This window comes from Mastigoproctus giganteus, chromosome 3 (genome assembly GCF_048544385.1).
Source record: "Mastigoproctus giganteus isolate SK-2022 chromosome 3, ASM4854438v1, whole genome shotgun sequence".
Classification (NCBI taxonomy): Eukaryota; Metazoa; Arthropoda; class Arachnida; order Uropygi; family Thelyphonidae; genus Mastigoproctus; species Mastigoproctus giganteus.
Genome location: NC_143577.1, coordinates 202,044,457 through 202,063,602, shown reverse-complemented (window position 1 = coordinate 202,063,602; position 19,146 = coordinate 202,044,457). Strand labels below are relative to the sequence as shown.

The following is a 19,146-nucleotide window of genomic DNA, read 5'->3' as shown; positions in this document are numbered from 1 at the left end:
TGGAATTACTTCTACCCATATGCAGTACTTTGCATTTGTCAATGTTAAACTTCAGTTGCCACTTCTCAGCCCATCTGCCCAAATTTTCTAGATCCTGTTGCAGTAGCACACTGCTATTACTGTCATTAACAACCCTGCCAACCTTTGTAGCATCTGCAAACTTTGACACTAAGCCTGATATACCTTCATCAATATCATTGATAAATATACAAAACAACAGTGGACCCAACGCCGAACCCTGTGGGACTCCACTAATAACATTAGTCCACGAAGACCAGCACCCATTGATTACCACCCTTTGTCTTCTCCCACTCAACCATCCTTTTATCCATTGTAGCAACTTACCCTTAATACCATTCTGTTCCAATTTGTACAGTAGTCTTCCATGAGCAACAGTGTCAAAAGCTTTCCTCAAATCCAAGGATATGACATCAAAATTATTTTTTACATCCAGTTCCTTTGTAACCACTTCATAATACCCAATCAAATTTGTCAGACAAGACTTTCCCTTAACAAACCCATGCTGTGTCTGAATTATTGCTGCAGTCTTTTCTAGATGATCCTGCAATGCATCTTTAACCAGTGACTCCATTATTTTACCCAGAATAGAAGTTAAACTAACTGGTCTGAATTACTCGTGTCACCCTTCAATCCCCCTTTGTGAATTGGGGATACATTTGCACATCTCCAGGCCGTGCGGTCCTCCCCTGAATCCAAGGATGCTCTCATAATTATGGCTAAGGGTTTGCTTACTTTCTTTGCCGCCTCCTTTAATATAACTGGATAGATCCCATCCAACCCAGGTGCCTTTCTTATGTTTAACTTCAACAATTTCTCCTCCACTTTGTTCTCAGTTATGACAAAATCATTAAGCACCCTGCTACAATTTGATAACCTTCTGGCATTTTCAAACCTTAAAAACTCCTCATATGTGAATTATGCAAAATACTCATTCAGTTTGTTTACTATCTGAGCAGGATCATCAACAGTCAAACCATCGATATCAAGTGGATCAATCAGAGTCATCCACTTCCTTTTAGAGTTTATATAAGTTGTTGTTATTTGGTTTTTAGGAATATTAGCAACTAAGGCCATATTGCTCCTGGGATATGCGGTGGTTATTCCCTGACCTTTCCGCATCCTCCGTATTTGATGGTCACAGGTTAAAACTCCGGTCTAATCAAGAAGCGTGTGCTATGCACTGCTGCTCATGCCCACCTGGCTATGGAGGTGCCAGTTTATGTAAGTAAAGAAATCCTTGCTGTGTTTCTTAGCATCCTTTGCCAAAGATTGCTCGTAATATGCTTTCGCCTACCTAACCTCCTTTGTGACTTGATTACAGACTAGCTGATATCTGTCATAGGCTTCTGTGTCACCTGATAATTTATATCCATCCCATGCATTTTTCTTCTCTGCCACAAGTCTCATTAGTTCTTTTGACAATCATTTAGGCCTAAACCTTGAACAATATTTCTTAATAGGTATTAAACTTTTAGTAGCTTCCACGATTAAATCCTTGAATGCTTCCCACTTAGAATTTGCTGTTGGTGACATCATCAGTTGATGCCACTGTACAGAATTTAAATACTATCTGAGACCAGTGTAGTCACCTTTATGGAAGCAAAAATCTTTTCAATTACCCCTGATGGTAATTATATCCTTAAATAAATCCCACATCAGTACATTGTGATCACTGCCACCTAGTGGTTCCTTTATCTGCAAATTCTTAATACACGAATGATCACTGCTGATTACCAGATCAAGAGTATTGCCCTATCTGGTTGCTTCTCGAACATGCTGCTGCAGAAAACAATCATCCAATAAATCCACAAAAGTCTTACTAGTGTGCGATTGACCAATCCACAAGTTCCAGTCTATATCTGGGAAGTTAAAATCCCCCATTATAAGACATTCTGATTTACTAGCCCACTCTATTTCTCTGTTCAATTGTTCATTGTACTCATTCGAGTCATTAGACCTATAACACACTCCTCTTGTTTTTGCTTTCACAGTGCTTATGTCACACCAAACTGACTCAACAGTGCACTGTCCACCTATATCAACTGGATGCACTTCTTTTGATTTTATGTTTTTCTTAATTAACAGCATAACATCTCCTCCCTTTCTATCCTTTCTGTATCACATTGTACTCCTCAAATTCTAATCCTCCATTCCTAATATCTGTGTGGCACCACATCTCTGCTATCCCAACAATATCCGCCTTTGTCTTGACCAACACTTCAAATTCATCAAATTTATTTACTATACTTCTAGCATTGGTATACATGCACCTATTCTTATTGTTAGTTACCCTGACACATCTCATATACCCACCTGTTTCACGATGACTGCCATTGGTCCCTGAAAACCCCCAGCACCCCTCGCTCCAAGCTGCTGCTTATTCTAATAGAAGTAGTGCAAGAATCACCTTCGCCTCTGCCTGCGGCCACTTTTAACCTTTTAGTGTGTGAATCCCCCCCCCCCAAGCTAGCAGTTTTCCCACCACCTAACACTGCCTCGATAGCATCAGCAAATATTCTTGCACCCTTTCTATTTAAGTGTATCCCATCCCTTTAGAAGCAGTCTCTCCTGCTAACAAGCACAGACCAGGCTGAAAAAAATTCTACCCCTTGAGCCTTGTACATTCCCCCCAGGGCCGAATTGATTGACAAGGCTCTCATCATGTACTCCCTTCTATCATGTCTGGGCAGAATTGCAGACACTTTCAAATTTAACCCTAACTCACGACTTTTTTGCAACACTGACCTGTACTTGTTAAGTAAATCTGCAGATCTCCTACTCTTAATGCCATTGGTGCCAACATGTACAACGATATCACCCTTTGTGCCTTTAAAAGATGATATATGCTTCAAATCGTCATCATCGTTTGCCTCTGGCAGACATACCCCTGTCCTATTCCATCTATCCTTTTTACACAATATATTCCTCGTCTCCCTGACAATAGAGTCACCAACAATAACTAACTCCTGTGGCGCCAGCGCATTCTGCCTTGGAGATTGCCGCTGTGTTTCCTGATGCCCAGGAGTGAGCTTTGGCGTTGAGTTGGGTAGCTGACAGCTTGACGGACCCCTCATATTAATTTATTCGAGGGCATCTACCCTACACCTCAAGCTCTCATAAGATGTCCATTAGAATGCTGAGTTGATGCCTAATTTCTAGACACTCTCTGCACCTGGCATACACAAAGACATCCTCCTTGGCTAGATCATGTTCTGTTCCAGAGAGTTTGGCAAACATTTCACAAGTCGCACATTTTTTCAGGCTGTGATTTGTTGGAGAATCGCCCCCCTCAGTTCTCCTCCTAGTCACAGCACTCCTGCCACTTTGTGCCCGTTGCTTTGCTGCTCTAGTGTGGGACATAATATTTTAGACCAGGGCTCAAGCCCCTGACTGCTAAATACAGTCAATTTACCAACCTGCACTGGACCAGCATGGCAGATTATGGTCCATTTCCCCTCAACATGAATTGTTGAGGAGGCTTCCATCCTGCAGTGGGTAGATAATGGCTGCAGTTTTTTTTTTTTTTTTTTCTTTTTTTTAATGGTGGTTGTCAAACCATTATAACTGATATTTGAAAAATTGGAAATTACTCCGTAGCAATTCACCTACTGATCATGTGACAATTTCTGAATACCTTTTCGGACTGCCTTTTAATACTTTCCTTGTTCACCTAACTTTGTCCCTTGTAATTTTAATCCCCCATCCTCCAAATTAAGGAACTTTAAGGGAATAATGATTTTCTGATGGTGAAAAGTAATGGCAGCTATGACAACAAAGAACTTTCAGTAACAACATTTCGTAGAAGTTTGTTTTATAATTATATAACTAATGGAAAAAATTCATAAATAGTTATGGTCAATTATTTAAAAATTCTGTGTGTAATTATATGTAGTTATCTTTGGTTAATCCTTTCAGCAAATGTAATTGTTCTCTGAGCAGTTGAGTTTTCTGCTAAGTGCCATGATCCCTACAATGAGTGACAGCTGTGTATTACAAACTCACTTGTAATAGTTGTTGTTGTTGTTATTTGCTTTTTAGGAGCATTAGCAACTAAGGCCATATTGTTTTGGGGATATGCGGTGGTCATTCCCTGACCTTTCCGCATCATCCGTATTTGGTGGTCACGGGCTCAAACCCCGGTCTAATCAAGAAGCGTGTGCTACGCACTGCTGCTCCTGCCCACCTGGCTACAGAGGCGCCACTTGTAATAGTGAGTTTGTGTGTGGAATTTTGAAGTTTCGTAAAAATGAAAACTTTATACAGGTGACCCCCGCTTAACGCTGATAATTCGTTCCGGAAAAGCAGAGTGCTAAGTGAATCCGCGCTAAGCAAGCGCCGCATTCTCATAAGGTAACATATGTATTTGTGAGTTGCGGTCGGTGCTATAGGATATTTCCTAATAATAAACGGTAGTGAAAAGATGCACAAATGTTGGTCAAAATATTTAATATTCAAATATTTGTACATATAAAATATTCTGCATTACATACGTATATAATTATGTGGTAACTACTTACGTATCAAAATTAAACTTAAAATTCCAATTAAAATCATGAATTTAATTGATCTAAATTGATTTAATTTAAGTGATGAATTTAATCAAGAAAAATGTGTCGATTTTGGGTTGAACTTTGGCCCTCTTCCAAATAAACTACAAGGGGTATTAATTTTAAATCCCCCGCAGCGTTACCACTCAACAATAAAGTCAACCGATCCTTCGCAGCTTTGAAACCTGGCATGTTTTTTTCTTCTTTCAATATGAAACTTCTTTTAGGCATTCGTTTCCACAAAAGTCCTGCTTCATCTATGTTAAAAACTTGTTGAGAAGTATAACACATAATATCCCTCTTCAACAATTTCTTGAAAGTTTTGCCTCCTTAATCTGCACTTGCAGCTTCTCCCTGGATTTTAAAGCTATTCAACCAGCCCTTACTAGTTTTAAATGGTTCCACTTTTTTTTTTTTTTAGGTGAGTTTTCTTAAGATCATCATATTGGCTAATCTCTCTCTCTCTCTCTCTCTCTCTTTTTTTTTTATTTATTTTATTTTTTTTTTATAATATTTAACTTAACTGAATTCTACATAGGATGTTATCTTCAATAAAATCCTAATAGTCAGCCTAGCCCTAGTTGCTATCTTTCCCACTGCTAAAATTAATTCTTTATTTTTTTTATAATTGTTCTTACAGTTAAACTTGCAAGTCCTAAATTATGGCACACATCTGCTTGTCTTTGACCGGAATCGATTTGCTTCAAAACGTCTAATTTAATTTTCAAATTCAGTCTTTTTCTTATATTTATAGTCTTCATACTGTGTCCAGATATTGTTGCTTTTTCATTCTTATCCGCCATTATTAACTCTTTGAAAATGTAACTGCGTTGGTTGCATTAATTATGATACAACATTCGAGTAAACTGTCCGTTACGCACAATGTCTAATACTGTACTGAGTGATGACTAGACTTCGGATAAATGCATATAACGCAAATATTACAAGCAATATACTTGATCATTTTTTAAAATGTTGATCTCGGAAATATGTAACAAGTCACTGTACTGCAATTAAATTAGCATGGGAAAATTTCTCAAGTCGGCGTGGGAAACGTTTTAATGCTGTTTTGCTATTCATTTTCAAGCTATTGACTTTATCAAATGAAACAATTTCGTTAAATATGCCAAAAATGCAATCTGTAAAAGAGCGTTATAGTGATCTGAGACAGCGTTATAGTCAGATATGGGTTATAATATAAGAACAGTGTTATGACGAATCAGCGTAAAGCGAACCGCGTTATAACGGGAGCCTACTGTAGTCTCTTAACCTGTTCTGTAGTATGTATATAAATATATGTTTTCCAAGATCACTTCATATAAGATTCAAATGAAGCATCTGTTACACATTGCCTTTATGCATGTAAGAATCAAAAGGCATTAAAAGTGAAGTGCCATAATTCATATGAATGGTCATTCCTAAGCAGTCAATAAATGAAGAGCAATAAAATTAAAAGCACATGAAAATACAACTACTCAAATTTGACACACTGATTAAACTCTTATTGCACAGACCTACCTTTCAATAAAACTTCATGCAAAATTTGAAAAATCATCTCCTTATTCTTATCCAACTCCTCAGCCCTCATTCTGTGAGGGTCAAACAACGATCTCTTGCCACAATTTCCTGAACTTTCCCCAACTCTGTCCTCATTTCGAGAGGTTAATGGATACCCACCTCTTGGGTCATCGCAAATAATTTCACATTTGTCTTTGCTTGCCATTCAAATGCACTGGTAAGACTTAAACATTTTATTGCCATAAACAGTTTTTAACCTTTTATACATTTCTGTTGCAGATTTTCTCAATTTAAAGCAAAATTTGATATTCATTCATTGTTCCATTGCAAAATCATGACAAATGTTAATGCTACTAATGAAACGGATTGTTACTTGGAACCTGTCGGCCTACTGGACAATCTCTGTACCACCATCTGTTTTGAGAAAATTTGAACTACAACATGCCGCTTCCATTTGTTTTCAAACCTATTGAACATGACCACACCAGCACCAGTTTGGGGACTAGATGGCCACACCTCATATATATATATATTTGCTTATGTATAAAAAAAATTGCAATTCTTTAAACAAATATTGGCTTTAGTTATAATAAACAAACTTCAGTTGTCTGCAAACTGGCCAATATCAAAAAAATATAAATAATAAATGTATAAAGAACTATATGCTGTTATTATGTAGGAATAACAGCTAATCTTTATACCTTCACTTTAGAAGCATTTGCTATGATTTTCATGGCATTACTTTATTTTAACTTGTGGGTAGCGTTTTTTATAACTTTGGCCCCAAATTCTGCAGTTTGCTGATAGTTTATTGAGGAGAATAATTAATGGGAATTATTCATGTGCAGGTGTGCAACTAGATTATAATATTCTATAAGTATGTTATGAAATTTGATTTGGAAATTAAAAACAAATATTATTATGAATTTTTATTTATTTATTTTTATTATTTTTTTTGCTCATAGCTTTGTTGGCCAGAATGGTAAAATTTCAGTGAGAAATATCAGTTCCTGTCTACATTTTAAGGTTCTTAATATGGTGTGTAAAGACCAACTTTTCAGGATACAACCATTCAGGATATTTTTCAGAGCTGTTTCCATTTTGAATACAGCATTTAGCATTAGCATTACTAGAGGCATTTGATGCAAGAAAGCAAGCTTATGCAGCATCAGCCAAAAAAAAACCACTTCCACTTCACCCCTCTGTTCATTCGAAATACCGGTCTAGCTGAGCCTTAAACTTATTTAGGCTATCAACTTCCACGACAAGGGATGGAAGTCTGTTCAACCAACCAACCACCCGCTGGCTAAAGGCAAATTTCTGCACGTCTATCCTACATCTGTCTTTCCTCAATTTGAATTTATGCCCTCTCTCAGGTGATTATTCTGAGCAAGAGGAAGAATTCCATCAGCATTGAGCATGCTCAAACCATTCAAGACTTTATACACCTCTATCAGATCACCTCGCTGGTGCCTAGTCTCCAGACACTGTAATTTGCAAAACTTAAGCCTTTCTTCGTAAGAGCACCCCTTTGTTCCATTCACTAATCTTGTTGCCCTTCTCTGTACTCGTTCCAGCAGCTCTACATCCTTCTTGAAATGAGGCCTCCAGACCTGTATACAGTACTCTAGGTGTGGCCTGACCATTGCCACATACAAGGGAATAATCACTTCCTTATCCCTGCTAGAAAAATTCCTATATATCATTGACAATACACCATGAGCTACTCTTGCAGCCCGTCTGCACTGCTCAGAGAACTTCATATCTGCTTGCACAACTACCCCCAGGTCCCTTTCATTCTGTACCACTGTCAGTGTAGTACCACAGAGTGATACATTGCTCTGGGGTTGCTGTTTCCCATATGTAGTGCTTTACATTTGTCAATGTTAAACTTCATTTGCTACCTCTCAGCCCATCTGCTCAACTTTTCTAGATCCTGTTGCAGCAGCATAGTGTCAGTAGTGTCCTTGAAAACCCTGCCAACCTTCGTATCGTCTGCAAACTTGGACATTAAGCGTGATATACCATCATCAATATCATTTATAAATACAGAAAACAATAATGGACCCAACACTGAACCCTGAGGGACTCCACTCATAACATTAGTCCATAATGAGCAGTGTCTATTGATTACCACTCTCTGTCTTCTCCCCCTCAACCACCCCTTTATCCGTAGCAGCAATTTGCCTCCAATGCCACACTGCTCCAATTTGTGCAGCAGTATTTTACATGTGCAACCATGGTTCATCAAGAAAAGATGTAACAGTTTTGAATGCCCATATTTTTTGATGTGTGTGTGGTATGGTTGTTTATTGGCACATTAGCTGCTATGGCTATAGTGTGCTTATTTTTTGATGTATTGGACTAGCATTGATGAATTTGGTAGCTTTTAAAGACATGGGAAATTTTTTACCAGTTTGATTCACCCTAACGAGACATCCTGTTAACAAGATGAAGTACACTACTGAGCAGAATGTTTCACATGAGAAAATTTTTTGAAACTGGCAATTTTGTTACGGTGTGCAGTGTTTAACTCTTTCTAATTATGTCTCCAGATCTACAGATTTTCTGTGTGGGTCCTGGGGATCCACATCTTCAAATGATCTTAAAAATTTTTATCTATATGTACTATATATTGATATACATTTTGAAGATAATTTCAAACAGTGTGTCTGTTATTGTACAAAATTTTAGTTGTCTTTAGATTTTTTTCAGTATGTGCTGCTTTTGCTTATTATTATTAATATTGGCAAATGATTTAAGATAGCAAGCTTATACAGCATTAGCCAAAAAAAAAAAAAAAAAAAAAAAACACTTCCTGCATCACTTGTCCATCCCCTCTAAGAATTTGTTTCGTTTTTTATTAAAATTATTCAAACTATCTACTTCCACAACACCAGATAGAAATTTGTTCCAACTTTCATCTACCTAATGGCTGAAGGCAAATTTCTGCACATATATCCTGCAACCATCCTTCTTCAGTTTAAATTTGTCCCCTTATGCGTGTTGTCTGAGCAAGAGGAAGGATTCCAACCTTCCTTTCACTTATTCAATCCTTTCAAAACCTTAAAAACCTCAGTCAGGTTTCCTCCTAGGTGCCTGGTTTCTAGACATTGCAATTTGCAGACCTGAAGTCTTTTTATTAATAAGAGCAACCTTGTGTTCTGCTCACTAATGTTGCTCTTCTCTGCGCTGCATTTGTTCCAACAGATCCACATCCTTTGTAAAAATGCAACTTCCATGCCTGTATGCAGTACTTAAATGTGGCTCATCCATTGCCTTATGCAACGATCACCTTATCCCTACTGGAAAAATTCCTGTGTATCCTGTGAGCTGTCCTAGCAGCCTGTCTGCACTATTCAGAGAACTTTGTGTCTGACTACACAATTACTCCCCGTCTTTATCATTCTCCACTACCTTCAGTGTGTTAACACATTACTACTACCTATGACAGTACCTTGCATTTATCATTGTTACACTTCAGTTGTAACTTCTCACCAAATATGCTTAATTTTTCAAGATTTTTTTTGCAGTAGCATACTCTGATTACTCTCATTAACCATCTTGCCAACCTTCGTATCATCTGTTATCTGAAAACATAGACATTAAGCTTGATATGCCTTCATCACTATCATTGATAAATATTAAAAGCAACAGTGAGCCTTGCATTGAAATCTGGGAAGCTCCACTAATGACATTAATTGAAGAAGATCAGTGCTTAGTGGTAACCACCCTGTCTTCTTCCATTCAATCATCCTGTGTCTATAACAGTAACTTGCTCCTAATTCACACTGCTCCAATTGGTTCAACAACCCTTTATGTGGTATAGTGTCAAAAGCCTTTCTGAACTCTATGTATATGATGTCAAAATTATTTATTGTATCCAATTCCTTTGTTGTTGTGTTATAGTATTCATTCAGATTGGTCAGACAATATAGCCCCTTAAAAATTCATACTGTGACTGCAGTATGAATGCATTCCTGTTCTGGTCCTTCATTACTTCTTTAATGAGTAACTCCATTATTTTAGCTGAACAAAAGTCAGACTAACAATCTGTAATTACTCGTGTCACCCCTGAATCAAAAGATGCTCTCATAATTATGGCTGAGGGCTGGCGTACCTCCTTTAATATAATTAGATAGATCCCATCTTCCAGGTGCCTTTTTTATGTTAAGTTTCAACAATTTCTCTTCTGCTTTCCTCTCAGTTACGACAAAATCATTAGAATTTGACACACTTCTGGCATTCCCATCCCTAAAAAGTTCCACATATATGAGCATAGATGCAGAATATCTATTCAGTTTGTCAGCAACCTGAGCAGGATCATAAACAGTTAAACGATTTATATCTAGTAGACCAATGGAATTCATCTTCTTTCTTCTAGTGCTTACATAAATAAAGCAGTTTTTGCTACTTTTTATTTGCATTCTTTTCCAGATATCTTATCTGCCTTTGGTTTGCCTAAACTCCTTTTGTGACCTGATTGCAGACTAGCTTGTATCTACTACAGGTTTCTATAACCTACCATCTCTGTTTCTAAATAATTATAAACAGTTTATAATTAGTATTAGTAGTGGCCATATGGTGAAAAGCCAATAGCTTATGCTGCACCAGCCAAAAAAATAAAATAATAAAATAATAATAAGAAGAAATTTTTAAAAAAATAAATAATTAATAAAAGAAAAGGAAATAGACAACCTTTCCATCTGATCAATGATCTCCAGTGTGTATTCTGTCGGTGTCGATCCACTGGTGATATACTGGTCTGTGTTAGCCCTCTATGGACAAATTCAGTGGAAACGTTTAGTGAAAGTGAAGCAATTGCTCTTGACATTCAAAGGCTTTTGATCGTGTTTGACAAACGTTTTCATCTTATGGAAGCTTCTAAATAAGCTTCCATCTTATGATCTGCCAACTGATTTTTGTAATTGGGTATCGAGTTTTCTCTCTAACCACTCACTGCAGGTGATGGTAGATAGCTCTCTGTCTTCTAACTTCTTCGCTAATGTTGGTGTCCCCCACGGTCCAGTTCTTTCTCCAACTTTTTTCCTTTTTTATATTAGTGACCTTCTTCCATTGACTGGAAACCCTATCCATAGTTTTGCTGATGATAGCACATTGCATTCTGCTTTCCAGTTTGAGAAACCTTGCCCTGTACAATTTTTTTTTTTTTTTTTTTTTTTTATGAAAACCCCAAACACGAGAAGTATTAGAACCTATAGTACTTGGTACCGTGCTTGGGTTGGAGGTTGAGAAGACAAAAGAAGATATTTTTTGACGTTAGACTTGAACTTCTGTAGACTGTAATTTTCAGGAAAGACATATGAAGGAAGGTTGTTCCAGAAAACGGCAGTTGAATGAATAAATGAGGAAGATGAAAGTTGGTTCTGTGAGTTTGAAGTTGGACAGTAAATGGATGTTGGCTGGTGGCAGCATGTATTCTGACTGTTTTGAAAGAGAGAGCGGGAATAATAGAAGCCAATTCAGAAGAACAGCGCCCATGGAAGTATCTGTAGAAAAGGCATGCAGCAGAAACAGTACATCTATGAGACAGCGAATGAAGAGACTCTGTTACAGAGGAGTCATTAATTAACTTCATTGCCCTCTTCTGAATGAAAACCAGAAGCCTCAGAGAGGTTTTGGGAGCACTGCCCCAGATGTAGGAACAATATTCCATGGTAGGGTGGATTTGCAATTTGTACAGAGTGAACAGCTGTTTTGAAGAAAAGTAACGCCGAGAGCGAAAGAGAAAACCAAGTTTTTTAGATGCAGAGGAAGCAATATTTGTAATGTGCTTGTGCCAAGAGAGATTAGAAGTCAGGATAATCCCCAAAAGAGATATATCAACTTTCCTAGAAATCAGTGTCACCAAAGATAAGCATAGGAGCAGAAGAATCCTTTTTGTGAGATATAAGACAAGACTGAGTTTTAGAAGGATTGAAATCAACTAAGTTGTCTTTGCCCCACTGGAAAATTACCTGGAGATCATCATTTAAGGAATTGGTAGCAGATATTCGAAAAGTTGAAGCTGATTGAGCAAGGCAACGTTTCTCAAAATGGAAAGTGGAATGCAATGTGCTACCATTGAAGTTGGACAGTAAGTGGATGTTGGCTGGTGGCAGCACGTGTTAGCAAAACTGTGGATAGGATTTCCCGTCAATGGAAGAAGGTCATTAATATACAAGAGGAAAAGAGTGGGGGAAAGAACAGAACCTTGGGGGACACCAACATTAGTGGAGAAGTTAGAAGACAGAGAGCCATCTACCATCACTCTCAGTGAGCGATCAGAGGGAAAACTGGATAACCAATTACAAAACACAGTTGGAAAACCATAGTTAGAAGCTTGTTTAGAAGACCTTTATGCCAAACACGATTGAAAGCCTTTGAGATGTCAAGAGCAATTGCTTGTGTTTCACTGAACTTTTCCATTGAATTTGTCCATAAAATGGTTAATATAAGCCAGAATATCACCCGTGAATCGACACTGACGGAATCCATACTGGTGATTGTTGATCAGACAGACGGCTTCTAGATAGTTAAGAGTTGGCAGTTAATTGATTTCTCCATTAATTTAGAAAGAGTAGAAGTAATTGCAATGGGATGATAATTGGATGGGAGGGATTTGTCACATTTTTAGTAACTGGCTGGATATGAGCAAATTTCCAAGCAGAAAGAAAAACACCTTTGGAATAAGAAAGTGAAAAAAGGCAGCAAAGAACAGGCGTAAGTTGAGGAGCACAGGTTTTGAGAACAAGAAATACCATCAGGATCTGGAGCTTTCTTAGCATCAAGATTTGTCAAAATCTTTCTGACATTCTTTTGAGGAAAGACCACAGGAGACATTGAATGGAGCATGCTAGGAATGGTGGGAGGTGTTTTACCAAGATCATTAATACGCGAGTTGGAAGAAAAATGGGATGCCAGCAGGTCAGTTTGGACTGATTAATGACTGCTTTACAATTGTTGTGAGCTTTGGTGTAGGCAGAAAATGAAACTGAAGAATTGGAAACAAGCCATTTACGATATGCAACGTTCTTCTCTTGAACAGCCTTAGCACATTTATTGGAAAACCAGGGATTAGATAAAGGACGAGATTTTAAAGTTGAGTGTGGAATAGTGGATTCCATTCTTACAAGAATAATTTCACTGACACGATCTGAGCAAACGTTGACATCAAAAGTTTTGAAACAGTAATCCAACCAAGGAAGAGAAGAAAAGAAATCTTGCAGGTCATCCCATTTTGCATTCTTGTAATTCCAAACAATACGAGGTTGGGAATAGCCATGAGACAAAAGCTCCATTGGAGAAGAGATAATCACCAAGTTGTGATCTGAGGTGCCTAAAGGACCACTCACTTTAACCATGTACTTAGAAGGGTCATTTGTGAGAAAAAGATCAAGCTTTTGGCTGTATGTTTAGGATTGTCTGGTATTCTTGTAGGTAAATGAACAATCTGTGTAAGGTCATTAGTAATTGAAAAAGCCTCAGCATCTCGTTCAGCTGGTTCGTTGTGACTAGAAAAACAGAAGCCAGCTGGAGTTGTGGACATTAAAATCACCAAGGAAAATTACCTCACTGTTGGGAAAGTTGGACTGGAGAAAGTCAAGTTTCAAAGAGAGGAAATCAAAGAGCTCCAAGTGATTAGTGGAGTTGGGAGAATGGTAGAGACAACAGATGAATTTGACAAAATGAGGTAGAGAGATTTTAAGTCAGAGAAGATTGAAGAGAGGAGATTCCAAATTACCAAGTCTCTGACAGGGAATATCGGAACGGACATATGCACAAGTACTACCTTTGAGGCAGAAGGAATCATACAGCGAATAATTTGGGCAACTGAGATGAACAGTAGTTGAATCAACTGATAACTGAGATTCTGTCAGAAAAAGTACATGTGGTTTGGCAGACTGCAAGTGGAAATGGACATCGTTGAGATTAGAATTGAGACCACATATATTCGTGAAATTAACTAGGAAGTGTTTGGGAGGTTTAGATCTTTTCGCAGATAAGCTTACTCTATTAGTTTGACAATTCATGGTGTATTCAATAGTAAGAAAAAGTGGGGGAGGGACATGCTGTATGAAGTAATGAAATTTTTGGATATGGCGTACACATGGTAAGAATATACCCAGATCCTTGACATAACATGGCCTCAACAATGCCCCCCGCATACACACTACTCGGACTCCCTCCAGTCACTATCTGGCAGAGTAGAGGTAGCAAGATTATACACTAGCTGATCTGGAAGCCTCCTAAAGAGTTACCAATAGGTTCGGTCTGGTGTACTAACTAGCAGCTCTAATTAGAGCTGTACCCTCGAAATGTAAGGAAGATTAGACCTCACCATGATGTTCATCATAACCTCAAAAGTCATCAGTCATACTGCATGATGGAAGAGATGGGGTAGGGGTGACTGGAACAAATAGCTTCAACTTCTCGAATATCCACTACCAATTCCTTAAATGCTGGTCTCCAGGTAATTCTCCAGTGAGGCAAAGATAACTTAGTTGATTTCAATCCATCTAAAACTCATTCCTGTCTTTATATCTCACAAAAAGGATTCTTCTGTTCCTGTGCATATCATCAATGACACTCTGATTTCTAGACTGGATCATATATCTCTATTGGGGATTACCTGACTTTTAATCTCTCTCTCTCTCTCTCTCTCTCTTGGGATAAGCACATTACAAATATTGCTTCCTCTGCATCTAAAAAACCGGGTTTTCTCTTTTGCTCTCAGCGTTACTTTTTTTCCAAACAGCTGCTCACTCTGTACAAATTGCAAATCCAGCCTATCATGGAATATTGTTCCCACATCTAGGGTGGTGCTCCTAAAACTTCTCTCAGGCTTCTAGATCCCATTCAAAAGAGGGTAGTTAGGTTAATTTATGACTCGTCTCTAACAAAGTCTCTCCACTCTCTGTCTCATCGACATTCTATTTCTGCTGCTTGCCATTTCTATAGATACTTCCATGGGCAATATTCCTCTGAATCATCTTCTATAATTCCTAAAAAAGTGTGATAAAACTCTTTTCCAAACCATTCCGAACACGTACCACTACCAGTCAACATCATTTTAATGTCCAACTTCAAACTCGCAGAACCAACTTTTCTTTTTCCTCATTTATTCATTCAACTTTGTTTTCTGGAACAACCTCCCTTCATACATATTTCATGAAAGTAACAATCTACAGAAATTCAAGTCTGTCAACAAGTAACTTCTTTCAACTTCTCAACCTTCAACCTGTGCACTGTACTAAGTACTATAGGTTCTAATTAAAAAGGGGCTCACATCCAGTGAGTATGGGCTAGGCACATCCAGGGTCATCATTCTTCTCTTTCTTGATGATTCCTTTCTCTCTCTCTCTCTCTCTCTTTCTCTCTCTCTCTCTCTCTCTCTCGGTAACTCAAATTTTTTTTGGCTGGTGCAGCATAAGCCTCAGGCTTCCTTGCACCACATGGCTAATAATAATAAAAAGGAATTGTATTATTGACTTGGAAAAAAAACTGAGAAATATTCATAAATAGATATGATATAAGTATTTAAATTTAGAATAAAAATATTCCAAACATTCACTTGCACTAGCAGAACACCTGCAAATTAACATTAAATGTACAGTAAGGATGGAGTCATCAGTTCTAAAAATCAAACACCTGCCTAAAAGCAAAGGACTAATGTTACTATAAAGTTAACAAATAGAAATCCATGAGAAATGTATTAATAAAATCCAGGATATTAATATTTTCTAAAATTATAAGAATGTATACAAATGGAATGCATCAGAAATGCATTTTGAACTTTCATTATTTTTAACTCTAGAATATTTATATTTTCTATAATCATAAGAATTTTATAGAACTGGAATTATAAGAATTTTATTTAAAATATCAAATTTGTGATGTTACAAAAACTAATTTTTTAACCATCTTGAGAAATCAATACACCATTGAACCAGAATAATAAAAGCAGAAAAATTCATTTGAAACATCCTGCTTTTCTAGGTATATACAAGTAGCAGTTTGAATATATATATCTACTTATATATGTGTGTATATATATATATATATATATAATTTTTAGTAACACAAAAACTTCTTATGTTCCCAAAATATTTTGCAAAAATGGTAAAAGAAAAAAAAAAAATTCTGCTACAAATTCAAATTGCGGTCAGCGGAACTATCCCATGTCCCTCAGAGTATAAAAATATAATTATTTTTTTGCCCCATTGATGGGAAGAAACCTTGATAACTCATGTATGAATTATATATAGTAACATTAATCTAAAAACCATTAAGAAATTTATTTTCATATAATAGTACTTAAGAATAATATTAATGACAATGTGAATAGTCATATTTCTGATTTCATTTAAAATGCTATTTTTTAAAGCTTTCAACTTATTGCTCCGATGTCTTTGCACATTGATGTTCCATTGCTCTTGAGAACATTATAAAAGTGAAACTTTTATAAATAATTTTTTTTAATTTTGCAGTATTTTTGATTTCAGTACTTAATGATATTTGAAGGTAATAGTTGGTCACTGATTTTTCTCTCCTTCAGCTTTGTGTGTGTGTACATCCATTTTTATAACTTTTTGTTTATTTTTATATACTGGTGGCATCTTTGGTCCGTTTCCGGGGGAAAATTGGCCGCCATAGGAGAATTCGTGCGTTTTCAGTAACAGGAAACAGGAATGGTGTGATTGGTAAGTGTTTTTATATTATATATACATACTGCTCATATTCTTATCTGGCATAAAAGAAAGCAATGAATTCAGTACTTTTTTAAAGTATGAAAATATGTACCTAACAGAATGATTACCATAAACACTTGATGACAGTTTGTTTAATGATATTTTGATGAAAAGATACTGTTAAATTATTGACACTTTTCACTTAAAAATATCAGTTTTTGCAGTATAATAAAAATATACAGGTAACCCTCACTTACTGCCCAGGATACATTCTCAGTGTTAAGAAAATATCTGCATTTGCCAGAGTATTTATTTATTTATATATTTTTTGCAAAATGCTATTTTTATGAAAAATTTAAAATAAAAATATATTACTGCCATATTTTTTTTTTATTTACTATTAAAGAAATAATAATATGATCAAAACAACATGACAAAAAGCTTTATGCAGAATATACATATTTTGTTAAAGTTTTTATATATGTAACTTAAAAATATGTATCACTTATGGAGCTTTATGAGCCCCTATTAAAAATTGAATCCAAGGTAGCCAACTTGTCACTTATTAGGCAATATATGTCTATAGCACTCAAATAATTGGTTGCCACATTGCTTCACTGCACTCTCTCATAAAAAGATGCCATGCTCCTCCAATAAATTAATGCATTGATTTTATTGTAAAATTATCTCTTTTGTGACTGTGATAGTCAAAACCGTTGGAAGCAGGCCAGGGTACTTCAAGAATTAGATCTCCACATAGCTTTTGAGAATACACAATGGTGTATTTTGAAAAGCTACATGGGATCTGATTCCTGAAGTTCATCATTGATCAAAGACTCATAGTGGGTCTACATCAACTGCACTGACTCCCTCAGTCTCTCTACTAGCTACATGGCTGATGTTTTCAAATGTATTGGGTAGGCTTATCTTCAAAACCAAGAGAATCAATCTTTTACAACTTCTGGATGCAGTTGCTGCCAAATACCCTTCATTCAAATGGAAAGACAGGTCATTAGTGCTACAAATTATCATAATTATGTGAAAATGTTTTCACCAGGTCCCCTATGCTTTGTTTATCCTAACCATTGGTAATCTTTTAATGATGAAACCGTACATCTACAATAATTTCAAGACAGCACAAGAGACAGCTTCCTACCACACAAACTCAATAGTGGCTAAGAGGTGATGATAGCAATTTGCGCATGCCTAACTCAGCGAGGTCATCACCATCCAAAGGGTGGGTAAAGTGCCTGCCTGGCAACCCAAAGGTCACGGGTTCGATTCCTGCCTCGGGTTTGGACCAAAGTACTTCAAAAACCTTGGGAGGTGCATTATGGCCACAGAAGCCTATGCACCAACAACTACCAAAAAAAAAAAAAAAAACACCATCCAATACTCATCTATGGCTCCCTTGCCAGATGTTTTTGCATTAAAATTTTTATTTTATTTATATTTTTTTCAAATATAAACTAGTTTATAATGAAGTTGCATCAATTGAGGACATGCTAAAAGGAATTGTATAGTATATATATGTTTTGTTATTTATTGACAACACTCTTTCAGTAATTTTCAGTACCATCAAGAAATTTCTAAACTTTGTAATTTCATGCACCAAGGTTATTTATTTAATACATTTAATTTTTTTATTCCTTTCTTATTTTCTCTGGTGGAAACTGAAATGATGAGCGTGGAAAGAGATAGGCAGACATTACAAATTTTTATTTTATACAGTGTTTCCAAAAAAAAAATACAATAATGGCTATGAAAAGCAGTATAAATATTCTCTCTTTAAGCTGTATTTTTTACTCACTGCTTGGTAAAGCATCTTTTTATTTAAAATAATTAAAATTATTTTTGTTGGTTCAATTTTACACTTAATATGTACATTAGCTGATGAATTCAGTGATAACATGCATATATATAACAAGATCATGGCTTATGAGTAAATACTGAAGAATTCATGAAAAACAGTGTATTTTACTAGAAAAATTTTACATTTGTAACATATAAAGGAGTATGGTAATGGTGAGCTTCACAGAAAAACAAGCAGAAATGAAAGAACTTTTAAGTTGGAGATGTAGAAACACACTATTTAAAAATTTAATTCTCCTCCACTCTGCTCTCAGTTATTACAAAATCGTATAGCTCTCTGTTAGAGTTTAATAAGCTTCTGTCCTCCACTGCCCTCAATAGTCTTTGAAGCACCTGTACATAGAAAATAGCATTGACTCTCTCCTCTTTGGTTACAAATTCCTTGCGAATCACATCCTGTTTGTTGAAAAACTTGATCAGCATCATCTTGATCTTGGACTTCTGTAAACGAAAGTTTTTGGGCCATGGTGATGATTTTGAAGTCTGCTTCTTGCTCT

The 19,146-nt window shown here is 36.5% G+C and overlaps 1 protein-coding gene across 2 annotated transcripts in view; it reads left to right on the top strand.

The window, feature by feature from the left end:
• The window catches only part of mRpS5 (mitochondrial ribosomal protein S5), a 144,198-nt gene that overhangs the window by 56,339 nt on the left and 68,713 nt on the right, over nt 1–19,146 (top strand). For both annotated transcript variants that reach the window (XM_090369581.1, XM_090369580.1), the window contains exon 6: nt 16,701–16,789. In XM_090369581.1, coding sequence (XP_090225707.1) covers nt 16,701–16,789 — 89 coding nt within the window. The remainder of the gene's footprint in view (nt 1–16,700; nt 16,790–19,146) is intronic.